Here is a 13,609-nt window from a genome sequence, read left to right on the forward strand (position 1 = left end):
GAGCTCAACGTGACTTTACAGGTTTGGGAAGTGCACAATTTATCATACAAATGATGTCTTGTCTAAGGGCTAGCAAAAACTTACATTTTAGGTATGCAGGGAAAATAACCTATATATGCTTTTCACTGACTCCCACCCACTTGCACACACATACACACACACACACACACACACACACACACACACACACACACACATACACACCCAAACAACACCATAGCATAAACTAGTGATTTTCACCTGCAGCCCCTAACTGAATAAACAGCGATGCCACTGAAAAATCCTGGCACACACCTGCATGTCAGACACACATTGACTAACATGTACACCCACCCCTACACACACACACACACACACACACACACACGTGCATATTCACACAGACTGCCATCGTAACCCCTAATCACAACCCTAAAGGCTGGACATCAAATGCTGTGAGTTGAAACCAGATGATCAGAAGTAATTAACGCAGTTTCATATGCAAATTTAATTAATGCAAAACTACAAAGTCATTATGCAAATTAAGTTTCCTTGAGCCCCTGTGCAAATATTCATAGCTTGAAACGGGGATCAGTCTCACCATCTCCTCTCTCTCCTTTTCTCTCTCCCTCTCTCTCTCCCTTTACTCGCCTTCACCCACTCTCACATATTCACACTTTCACTGTCTGTCAACAGAAATGTTTTTCTTGCTGTCTTTTGCGAGTTATTCCAAAGTTAAGGATTTTTTATTTTTTTTTTTGTCTCTACCGAGCTCACGAGTGCTACAGATAAGGGCTGGGTGGCAGTGAAGCGCGTCAATGAGACTGTTAGACTAGGCCCCTATGAATATGCATGACACTGATTGCTTTTTTATGATTAAAGACTAATCTAATATTCAAATGAGAGCATACTGGGTGATTACAGAACATTCTATGGTAGAGGTGAAGAAGAAAAAAAAAAACAAGATCTGCCACATGAAAAATGTAGAAAATTGCACACAGGTAAAATCTGACAAACACCTTTTTTCTGCACTTACTTTGGCAGAATTCAACAGAGTGTCCTTAAAAAAGTCTTAATGGAGTGAATGAGCTGTTAATTGATTAAATAAATGAATAGAATGAACTTAAAAGAATACCACAAGCTTATGCATGACAGATCATAAATATCCCCAACCTCAAACAGATTTCTAAAAGCTCCGTAATATGTGGGGCAAATGTGGACACATGTAGAGTGTGTATGTATCTGCAGGATTGTGTGTGTGCGTGACAGAGAGAGAGTATGTGGCTGCATGAGTCTGTGTGTTTTCGTGTGCATGTGTGTGTTTGCGCGTGTGTGTGAGTGTGAGAGAGAGAGGAGAAAAGAGAGAGAGAGAGAAAGAGAGTATGTGGCTGCATGAGTCTGTGTGTTTTTGTGTATTTGTTTGTGTGTGTGTGAGAGAGAGAGAGAGAGAGAGAGTGTGTGTATTTGTGTGTGTGAGTGAGAGAGAGAGAGTGAGAGAGAGAGTGTGTATGTGGCTGCATGAGTCTGTGTGTATTTGTGTGTGTGTGTGTGTGTGTGTGTGTGTGTGTGTGTGTGTGTGTGTGTGTGTGTGTGTGTGTGTGTGTGTGTGTGTGTGTGTGAGAGAGAGAGAGAGAGAAAGAGAGAGAGAGACAGAGAGAGAATGTGGCTGCATGTGTTTGTGTGTGTGTCGGTATGTTTTATGCATATGTGCGCCTGTGTGTGTGTGCACACTGGTGTTTGTAGACTTAGGGAGGAGCTGAGGCGCAAAACTGCACAGGCCCCGAGATCAAAGGTGTGTGCGGGGAGAGGAGAGGAGAAGAGAAGCTGTTTTTGAGGTGAATATTACTGTCAACGGGAAGACAGTGTGTCCCATGAAATATTCAACGGCACGCAGCAATCTTCCTGAGCAGCGGGTTCAAGAAACCAAAGCACTCGCCAGCCCTCCTTGTTGCTCACACACCCCCTCAGAGGAAGGGTTGCAGTGGGAAGGGGACTCAGAGGACTGTGTGTGTTTGGGGGGGGGGGATTGGGGCAAGAGGATGCTATAAGACCTCCTGTGGGGCTAGACAAGCAAAGGATGCAAATCCGACTTTTTACGTAGAACAATGCCATGGCAGCAGTGTGTGTGTTTGTGTGTGTGTGTGTGTGTGTGTGTGTGTGTGTATGCAAGTGAGAGAGAGAATAAACATGCCTTTCTGTTGTCTGTAATGTTTTTGCACCCCTCCACATGATTGCAAAATTCCTTTGACCCTTAAAGACCAAAAGGAAAACAGACAGATAAACAGGGTAGAGAGGAGAGAAAGAATTGCGGTGGCAGTCAAAGAACTGGTTCACTTTCAGAGGCGAGTTCCATGGTGTTTACAGAGCACATGCTGTGTGTGAGACAGCATAATAACTAAAAAAAAAATGTAAAAAAGAATGCTGTTGGTCTAAGACTTTCCTGTCCAAAAATAAAAGGGTTAATTAATGTGGATCTCTCTCTCTCTCTGAGCCGAAGGAGTGAGATCTGACCACTCTCTCTCTCTCTCTCTCTCTTGCTTTCTCTGAGCATATGTCTCTGACCCCACAGCATGTGGTCTTTTCTGCTGCTGGGTAACCCCAGTGCTGTACTGCATTTAATTAGCGCTATTGAACATAATCTCATTTGGATGAAACTTAAGATGGCTAAGTGGCAGTCTAATGTGTTGGGGTGAGGCTTCATGGCCCTCGACGTGTTTAATTCAACCCCCCCCACACACACACACACACACACCCCAAGAGGGATCACACAGCGGCCTCGGTTCACACTGATAACCTTGACTTCTCCCACTACGCAAATGAACACTAACGGCAAACTGTGTAAGGCGAAAAAAGGAAGAAAGAAAAAAAAAAACTCGAAAGACGAAAGAAGAACAAGCAAAAGTGCAAAAGATGAGATGTTTGCACCGTGACACAAGTGGGCGTCTAAATTGAAATTTAATTTCTCAACCCAACCCCGAGTTTAGTCTGCAACGGGCAAACTGTTACATCCAGTGCACCACGTGCTAGTGAAATTGTGCTATGCTACACCGCAGGACAGGTTCTGAGCACCTGTGGGTTAGCGTGCGGAAACCTGGACTACCCTGTTTGTGCAGATGACGCAGAGCTCACAGCCCTCAGGCCTCTTAACTGGCTCTTTGACCACAAGCGAACGAGGAACAGTTTTTATTAACCCCTTCTTCCTTACTATCTGGAAAAGCATATGAATGTTAATTAGCTTTTTTTTCTTAGCTGTTTGTGTGTGTGTGTGTGTGTGCGTGTGTGTCTGTGTATGTGTGTGTGTGTGTTTGTCCAAGTAATAAACACACTTCCTCGTTGAGAGCACACCAGGTGAGGTCTGTGACGGGAACAGGTTTTTAAGCCGAGTCCTTCAGGCGGTGGAGTGATGAGCGAGTGAGGATAAGGGGTGGCGACGTGCTGTTCTGTTCTCTTCTGCACTCAAAGACACCCGAGTATTTGAAAAAAAGAATCACCCTTAAAGGTCTGTGTCAGACGCACACTGAGGTCTCTGGAAGACAGATGTCTGTCAGTGACAGAGGAGAGCTTTGTGTGTGTGTGTGTATGTGTATTGGTATGTGTGTTTTACACCTTACAGTGGTAACATGTTGTTTTGTCTGTGTATATACATGTATGGTCCCTCAAACAGGAGGGTTGTGCTTATTTGAATATATGAATATGTTTTGGAGTCAGTGTGTCTCTGCCCTCATAACTTCATCAGGGCCCAACTGTGTTAAGGATGAAGTGGCCAGACTCTGATGCACGAGGCCTGAGATTTAAATGGCATACTATTCATGCCCAACCCGTGAACAGCCTTCTTCACTGCAGACTTGCAGTTCCCTTAACCACTTGGCTCATCTCTTTAAATACCCCCCTACGCTCACACACAATGTCCATGAACATACACACACACACACACACACACACTGTCCATCCACACATACACACCTGTTGTGATGCTCTCCTGCTTGGGGCAGATGCCTTTGGCGGGCGTCAGCCTTCTCTCCCCCTCATGCTCCTCTGGGGTCACCTGGATGCCCACCTCCACGGGCCGGCAACCTCCCTCAGGCTGGATGCGCAGCGGCAAAGGGCTGCCACGGTTGCCTGGTTTGTCGTAGAAGTCCGGCACGCCGCCGCCACCACCGCTGCGGCACATCCGCCGCTTGTGCTCGATGAACAGCAGGATGTCGCCCAACGGGAAGTTGGTCTGGCACTGGCCGCAGGTCAGCAGGTCGTGCTCGCTGACCCCGCCCACCAGGCTGGGCACATAGACTGCTGGAGAGCGCTGGCCCGCCTCCACCTCATGATTGGTCTCTGCTGATGACAGGGAAGAGAAGACAGGCTCAGGGACACTGTCTATCAAACATTTCCTGAACTTCACACACACATAGTCATTTCATATAATCTGTAATACATTTCTGATGCTGTTAATAAGTACTAAAGGTCTTGAAGGTCAAATATAGTAGGCTGCCGAAATGCTTCATTATGACCTTGGCAAACCATTGCTCCTACAGCAACTTTGCCAATGCAATGAAAAAGTCAGGTGAGATCATCATGATGTGTCCTGTCTGTAGTAATTGTAGCTAGGGGACAAATGTCATTCATTTGGATTGAGTGAAAGGTGCCTCGCTCCCTCTCGCACCTGTTTCACTTACTTTGGCGCCGACCACAAGCAGACACCTGAGTGCAGAGTTGCCTGCAGGTTTTGGGTCACGGAGGGAACAGAGGGTGCAAGGCTATCTGGCTGTGGTATCTGCATATCCGGTCTACTTCTCTGCACCGTGCGGGTGTGCCAGCATGTAGCGCCGCTCATCGCTTGGGTTGCACGCTGGTGTCGAGCTCAACACCTCCTATGAGCGCTAGCCAAAGCCACAGAGGCTCACCTCCCATTAAACGGTCTCCTGAAAAACGGCCCGGCCCCGAAATCGTGCACAAAAAAATAAAACTGTACACAGGTGCAACACGGGTCTATTCAGACAACAAGACACATTTCACACATGATATTCGTAACCATTTCCTGAAGCACTTGTGAAAAAGCAAAGAAAAAAGCCGCCCTCGTCCACCACAACTGTCAGCGAGCTCTCTCCCCTCAGCTGCAACACTGTGCTGTGCTGAGCCATGCCGCTGTGCCTGTTTTGGTCGACGGTCCTGCTTTCGTTCTTACAAAGCAACAACATCTCGCCTCTGACCCGGTCTAACCCAGGGCCACACAGAACTGACACAACCAAGGCCTGAGAACATCAGAACATCTTTTCCTCATGTGTCACCTCCATATAAAATGTGTTTCTGTCAACTGCCATTATGCCAAACTCTATATCTTGTTGCTGATTCCCACACATGGCCTTTGCAGAAATGCAACTGGCTCATTGTTTTTTTTCTTCTTTCTCCCAGATCCTAAATCAAAATATTTTATATGACTCTCCATCACGGAGCGAAGAGACAGCCTCTGACAGACACAGAGAGACAGAGTGAAGCGATTGCCACACACACACACACGCTCTGAATTCATACAATATGCCAATAAAACTGGCTGGATGGGGTTCAACAAAGCCTCACTAATCCACTTCTCCACACACACACACACACACACACACACACACACACACACACACACACAAAATCCCTGATGAGGAGGCATTATCTGATTATTTGAACGTCAAGGAGTCCGGGCCATCGACAGACACCTGGCCATCCAAAGTTCACTTTCACTTGCTGGTGACAGAGGAATAAGCGTGTTTGTTCACATGAGGCTTGAGTAACGACGCCAGAGGGCAAACATAAATAACCCGGGCTTTGGCTCCGAGTCAACGCCACAGGAATGTCAGCTCCGAGCAGCTTATTAGACCCTTTCAAACCCCCCAGGTTTCTGAACACTCCCAGGAGACTTTCCCAAGAAGAAGAAAAAGAAAAAAAAAAACGCCTTGTGTTTCATGAAAGATAGCCATGGTGACTGTACAGATCACTCACAAATTGTCACAGACGTTTTCTAGTAAGTTAATGTTAAGTGTTTTTGCCATATTTTGTATTGATATGGGCGTTCCTGAGCAGAGTACTGCACACTCCTGCAAAGCCCTTCATAGAAGCTACATGGAACCTGCTGCGCCCCCCCCCCCACTCAAATATGTGCATCCATGCAATTTTGTTAACGCCTCATGTGTTTTTCATTTCACACTTATGCATCAAGCGAGAAGCACTTCTTTCCAGAGCTAAATAAACAACCGAGTCCACAACTCCTCTAACCATCTGCTTGCCAATTTTCACCTCGTTGCTTAAGAATGCTCTCTCGACCCGGCGCGGCACAGCACGGCACCGGCGCGTATTCGTCCTCGTTACGGCGAGAGGCCTTGAAACTGGATGACAAACTTGGCCATCGTGTTGAATCAACCGCTGTGGCACCAAACATCCTCGGCGTAAGAGGATTACGCCGCATCAAGGTACGGCAAAGACAAAATGGAGGTCAGAGATGGCTTCGAGACGCGCCAGGTTTGCACTAATCCCCGTATCAAATGTTGAGGGTGAGAGTGTCAGAAACACCTGAGGGCCTCTCAACAGTCTCTCTCTCTCTGTCTGCCTTCTTCCCTCTCTTATGCATACACACACGCACGCACACACACAAACACACAAGCATACACATACACACACACACACACACACACACACAAAAGCACACACCCTCGATCACTCACATACTTATACACACTTGTGAACACTCTCCCTACCTCCCTCTCTCTTTCCCTTTCTCTCTCCCTCTTATGCACGTAACACACACACACACACACACACACACAAGCATACACATACACACAAAAGCGCACACTTGGGAACACTCTCCCTCTTATGCACACACACACACGCATACACATACACACACACATACATACTCACTTACACACATTTGCACTTCCAAACACCATATATATATTTGAGGGCAATGGTTGGCAGCTCTTTGCCATGCAGGCAGGCAAGACTCAAAGACTAATAGCACCCCCTATCAGCTTGTGCTTGTGCAGAGCACCTTCCCAGTGCAAGGCAGAAACAAAGCGATGCAAAACAAACGACGGCTTCGCTGCTTCATTTCAGAATGACACCAGCTTCTGTTTCAGCTCTCTCTGTGTGAACTGAGGCCCAACTGTAAGCACAGTAGTTGCAGGGAGGTCAGAAGGTGAGGACAGCGCTGGTTTGACCAGATAAAAAAAAAATGGCAGATATGCATAGTAGAGCTATGGAAGGGCCTCATACACTTACATTATTGTAGTGTGATTCATCTCCTGGCCTGCACCATGTGGTCAGAAGAGGGCCTCTTAATATCAATATCTATATTTATATAATATCATATATATTTATGTCACTATATTATACTCTTCAGCTCCATTCAATAAAACATTAAAATGAGGTTCTTCAAGATTCATGAACATAAAATGAAAAGCAGTGGAAGGGAACGTGTATCTGTCTTCCAGTCTTTGGTTCATATGCCGTAACTGTGGACATTAATTTGTGTAATTGTGGAGGAGATCATAATAGAAGAAAATTAGGTTTTATTGTAAATGGCTCCATATACATGGATTAATTCAAAAATATACATGTGTACAGAATTGTGAGCCCATGGCAAAGGCAAGGCAAATGCCTTGAAAGTCTGTGCAAATGTGACACAGGTTTGACACTCCGACATTAATGAGAGTTTTTAAGCGCGAATGTGTGTGTGTATGTGTGTGTGTGCGCCCCTACACGTGAAGCATCACAAAATAATCCAACATGATTCAATCTGAAGTGACAACAAGCAGATGATTCAAAAGCATTCCTCCAACATATGCTCACACACACACACACACACACACACACACACACACACACACACACACACACACACACGCACACTCTCTCTCTCTCTCTCTCTTTTGCATTTTGCAAACTGATCCATCACAGCGGGCATTTTTTTTACATCGCATAATTACCCCAATCACTTTTGAAACAAAGGGGGGTGACACAGGCGACCCAGTTTACACTCTTTGACTGGACATGTTCAGCTGACAGCTCTGCTGAAGGGTTCGGTTATTTGGACGAACGTACACACCTGTGTGATTGCGTGTGAACTGACAGCATGGCATGTCGCACATTTATGGGAAGCCATGAAATATGCAGATATTCCTGTTCTCTTTCCACGCTCACAAAGCGTGACCTATAGGTCCTTCCACTGTAGTTGAAAAAAAAAGAGCGCCACTGTTGAGCAAGCAGGCCAGCTAAGACATGTGCTCTGCCAAAAACAATATTAAAAAAAAAAAAAAAACATAAAAGGCAAAAAAAAACCTTGACTTAATCAAATGAGGGCACTTTGGGGTTTCCCTGCGGACCTCGCATCCCTGTGTGTGGTTTGATCTATGGTGTACAGATATGCGAACAGCCACCAGGGCTCACCTGGGGGCTTGTGCAAGACTTCTGTTGGTTCTATCAAATGTCAGTTTGCACTGCACTCACACACATACACACCAGTACACACACACACACACATACACATACAAACACACAGTTAGAAGTGCACTCACATCTATGCATTCATGCAGAAAAAACACGCACATGGGTGTACACACACACACACCAGTACACGCACACACACATACAAACACACATAGTCAGAAGTGCATACACAACTATGCATTCATGCAGACAAACACTTACATGGATGTAAACACACACACACACACACACACACACGTGCGCGTATAATGCTTAAAAACTCTCAAACTGTCATACAGACAAACAAACAGAGAGAGAGAGAGAGAGAAAAAGAAAGAATGCATAAAACAGACGTTACAGAATCTACCGTTTGAACTCATACTAAGCGGAGTCTACTTTCGATTGGCCAGCCACTGTCAGGTCCTGGCCACAGAGGTATGTTATGAAAGGCCGTTTCAACTTCGTCAAACCACCACTCGATGAGACATAACACGACCACCCATTTCTGCTAGACGATCAAAACTTGGCCCACAATGTAACATTTTGTCTAGTTGTACGGCGTTTTATGTTGACAGTGTGACCTAATTAGAGCTGTAGGCCTCTAGTTGGTTTAAATACACTTGCGTTTAAATATTAGGCCTATGTATTAATTGAGACATTAACTTAAAGTCCGATTCAGAACGTGGGTATTATCACAGGCCTACGCGTAGGCTACCCCAGGCGTAACATCGTTATAATACGGGTTTTGACGATTTAGATGGCAACAAATCTCTCCGCAGATGGTGGATTATATGGTGGACTTTTTTCCGTTTGACATATCGACTACATTTTCAGCTGAAAACTCCTTTGACTGATTCATATTTTACAAGCCAAAATTAAATGCAAATTGAAATAGGGTAAATTACGCTAATTAAATAGTTACGTTCCGACACATTGCATTGTTTAACTTTAAGATGTTTCCTCATAATGCTGGAGTAAAAAACGCAAAGCTGTTCATAAGGGTTTGCTGTTAAAAGCCACACAGCGTAAATGATTACACTGCATGTTCAGTGATAGTGGTGGCCAATATAAAATGTTCTTAACCATGCTCAACATGAAACAGATTGGATAGGGATTACATCATGGTTCTGTTATGAATTAGATGGATTAGACCACTATGAAATTGAATTTAAGCACGAGAGATCGCTGGGAAAGTACTGGAGTTGATAGGCTACACCCTAATTGATTTTGAATTCGAAGTTTTTGGGCCTCTAAACATAACAAACGTGCAGACGTCTACCAAAATTGTCACACATTGAATACTTACAACGAATAATACCTGAAAATTGAATGAAGACATTATTTGCTATGGCCTGGGCTACATTGAAATAGCATATCAAGACATTTTCGAGTTCTAGCGATATAAAGTCGTTGCTGTCAATCATCTGTCATCTGGAAGCGTCTGTCCAGCACAACATTTCATAATTGGCTATGTATATCATTTGGTTTGGCCATTATAAGTCAACGACTCATTCACTCCGTAAAATTAATATTGACGTTTATAATGTAAAGTAGCCCTACTTAAATTCATACAATCTTAATTCGACACCCCTTCATTCGTGCTCCAGTGTCAATTCCGGGTTACTTGTGAGAATTATATTCCACAATGCAGGTGAATAGAGCCAAGTAGGCTAACTAACACTTTAAGATTTATCCAAATTTGCGCTCATGAAAATATCTAAAAAAGACTTTTAAACATCTGTAAAATAGAAATTGGATAATTGCGTGCTATTTTATAGCAATGCGTGTAGATCATAGATTGACTGTGTGTGCGTACTTGTGTGTGTGTGTGTGTGTGTGTGTGAGAGAGAGAGAGAGAGAGAGAGGTGTGTGTGTGTGTGTGTGTGTGTGTGTGTGTATTAGAGGACTTCGGCCTAACTACACAATTAACTATCATATTTTCTTTACACAGTTATACTTATATTTTTAAAGGAGCCCTAATGCACTTTTTTAAAAGTCCCCAGTGACTCTTCGCATTCTTTTTTTAAAAGTCCGTCAATCAATAAATCAGGATTGTAAACACGTGCCCAGTCTAATGTTGTTCCACATGTGAATTGGTTGTTTAATGCAAAGCACTACACTCTTTGTTTACAATGGATTTATGTATACCTACGTCCAATTTCTACAAAAGCAGAAAAAAATTACAATAACCCATAACGTAAAAATAGCGTACTTGTAAGTAAAACTTTATAATAAGTAGGCCTATTGTTCAGAATTATAAAATCTCTGAATTCACACTGTGATTAGTTTTTTTTTGGTCACGGACGAACAAGTTATAGCCTACTGTCTAGTGTGATCCCACAAAAATGTCTTGTCAAAACGGCCAGAATATTTGCCACGTTTTATGAGATAACATTCACTAATTATGCAAAGTATGTGCTCCTATCTATGCTATTTACTGTATAAATAGCTATATAAAGGTGATTTATCTGGTAGCGTCTAAACTGTCAGTGTGTTTAGGTTATGTCAGGTTTAGGTTACATTTTCAGGCACTGGTATATAAGGCATAAAATACAACTTTGAACGATGCGTAAAGGCTATCAAGGACTACAAGCCACCGTTTGAGGTGTAAAAGTGAGATAGCCTTTTTGAAGTTTGATGTGAAACATCTCTCATATTCTCTCTCGTGCACACATCTCTGATTTGTAGGTTGTGGTTGATAAGATACTGAATGATACTCACGTCGTATTGTCTCCCTCTGCGACAAGGATAAGTGCTGTGGGTTCCCCTGCTTACGACGGGACATTGCCCTGGCATTTACAATCGCATCGCCCGGAGACCTGGACTTGAACGAGTCAGATGCTCCCGTTTCCTCCCCTTCGATTTCCAGTAACTTTTCCGAAATGCTCCCCAGTCCGAATGTTTTCTCTTCGTGGAGCGTGGAGGTTTTTTCAATTCGCACTGTTGTAGTAAATCAGTTTAAGAAGAAAGAGCTGTCCACTTGAGTCCACCAAGTAAGTCTCGTGGGTTGACGCGTATGCGCTGTCTCACAAAACCGTCTGTTGACCAACAGCATGAGCACCTGGATTGAAATCAGGATGCGTAAAAGTCTGGTGAGCGATATGTTCCTGAAACGCAGGTTAGGCGAACTGGCAGCGAAATAACGTGACAGTTATGTTCCAAATAGAGAATTGCACCCTCTTTTCTCCACGGAAAACTGATGAACGAAGTGCGCTTAATGTACACTATTCTCTGACCGACAAACCTGAAGCTACCATGTAGTCTAGACTACAACTATTTATCTTCCAGTTGCTCTCTGCATAGAGACCGTAATGTCTTTTCTTAGTCTGTATTAAAATACTTTATCTAAATTCCAAATTCCTCTGCGCAGTTGGATTGCCAAGTGATGGAACCTTTGGCACCGCTCTCCATGTGCTCTGGCATCAGTGCGCAGACTTGCAACTCTTCGCTCGTGCAGACTCCGACAAGAGACCGGCGACAATTAAGACACCACCTCCTCTCCAACTCTGTCAAGGTCCACTATTTCTTTAGTTCTTCGCATTAGGCGTGACGAGTCCTGTCTCTCTGGAAGTACCCCGCGCGTGTGTGGCAGGGGTTGCCTCTGAAAAATGGGATGAAATTTAAGTTCAAGTGCGGACGTGACGTTGGGTCGGCGATGAGAGAGACATCACAGAGCGGTGAAGGACTACCGCAGCGCTGGGGGCGACTAGCGGCGGTTCGCACAGCCATTGGATCACCTGAATTGTATCACGGAAGGCGTGACCGCATGGACACGTCGAAACAAGGAGCGCAGATATTCAGTCATTTAGTTTACGGAGGCGCCTGCTACTGAGTTGTGCTCACATTTGTATGAAATAGTCTTCACAAATATTATGTTACCCGCTGGTTAGACGGCCATTTGAATCATTGCCATTGCTAAAACATTGGTTGAACAGGTTACCTTAAGATAATTTATCAACGGTTTATCAACGGTTACAGGCATGTCTGAATATTTGTGATTGGCTTCTTTGACACCAAGTTCACACTGCTAGTTCTCCTGTCGATATACTCACAGTAATAGGCTACTGGTTAAAAAGTCATAGGCTTCTGACATTTATGTAGATGGTACCTTTACATAGCTGGCCTAATTTACGAAGGGTTCTTCACTAAATGTTTTTTATTATCAGGACACCCGTATTCTTGACACTAGCCCTCCTTTGTGCAGGTTGATAGGTCGGTAGCTGATGTTTCGTTTTTCTAACCCCGTTGGTTGAAAGCCACGAGCACCCTCTGTTGGTGTACGTATAATCACTAGACATTTCCTCTAAGAACAAATATGGCATCACCCATAGTGTTTATTTGGCAACAATTAAGCCTACACGATCAACTTTAAACAAACAAAAATATCAAAGTTAAATAAAAGTTTCTGCAAATTTCATGTTGTTTGGATAGCTCTGTTCACCTGGCAAAATAAAAAAATGAGTCTTCTAAGGATCGTATGAAGGATCTTAAGGTTATGAATCTTGGACATGGAGTCTGAATGGAAAGCCTGGTGTATGGAAGTAGAATTTCATTCAGCTTCATTCATTCTTCATCCTTCGTTGAATTTATCTACAAAAAAGGGAAGAGAATAGGGAAGAAGATTATGTTTTGTGAAATCAATGTGAATGTGGCAGGAAATATTATCCTGGACAATGTGTGCATTGTCCGATGAGACTATTGGTTAGTCCCATGTTAAAGGATGGAGGTAGTTGGTCTGAATGGGATAGAGCATGGGAAGAGCATGCTTAAAACTTTTTCCTTGATACACACGCACACGCACACACACACCGACACACACACACACACACACACATACACACACACACACACACTTAGTCCACTCCATATTAGATGGTAATATGTCTCCCTCTGCTGTATGATGAATGTCACTGAAATTGACTCACTAAGGTGTCAACAGACACACACTTTTACAATTATTACAATTAATATACAATTATTTGTTTATAACACTTCTTTCACTTTCCACGCTCTGCTCGCGATGTATACATTCACAAACATGCCAGTCATTACATGTAGGATAATGTGCACTCTATTCTGTACTTTTAAAAATATATGGTTTGCTTGAACTTGGGGGTCAGGTGTAGGGTTAGGGGGTCCATGTTCAAACTTTTACTTGGGGCCC

General features: G+C 43.9%; 1 protein-coding gene across 1 annotated transcript in view; it reads right to left on the reverse strand.

The window, feature by feature from the left end:
• The window catches only part of bcl11bb (BAF chromatin remodeling complex subunit BCL11B b), a 28,521-nt gene extending 15,880 nt beyond the window's left edge, over positions 1-12,641 (reverse strand). The window contains exons 1-2 of the mRNA XM_031581696.1: positions 11,167-12,641; positions 3,943-4,311 (exon numbers count right to left, since the gene is read on the reverse strand). Coding sequence (XP_031437556.1) covers positions 3,943-4,311; positions 11,167-11,230 — 433 coding nt within the window. The 5' untranslated portion in view covers positions 11,231-12,641. The remainder of the gene's footprint in view (positions 1-3,942; positions 4,312-11,166) is intronic.
• Positions 12,642-13,609: the final 968 nt, after the last annotated feature.

This window comes from Clupea harengus, chromosome 15 (assembly GCF_900700415.2).
Source record: "Clupea harengus chromosome 15, Ch_v2.0.2, whole genome shotgun sequence".
NCBI classification, from domain to species: Eukaryota; Metazoa; Chordata; class Actinopteri; order Clupeiformes; family Clupeidae; genus Clupea; species Clupea harengus.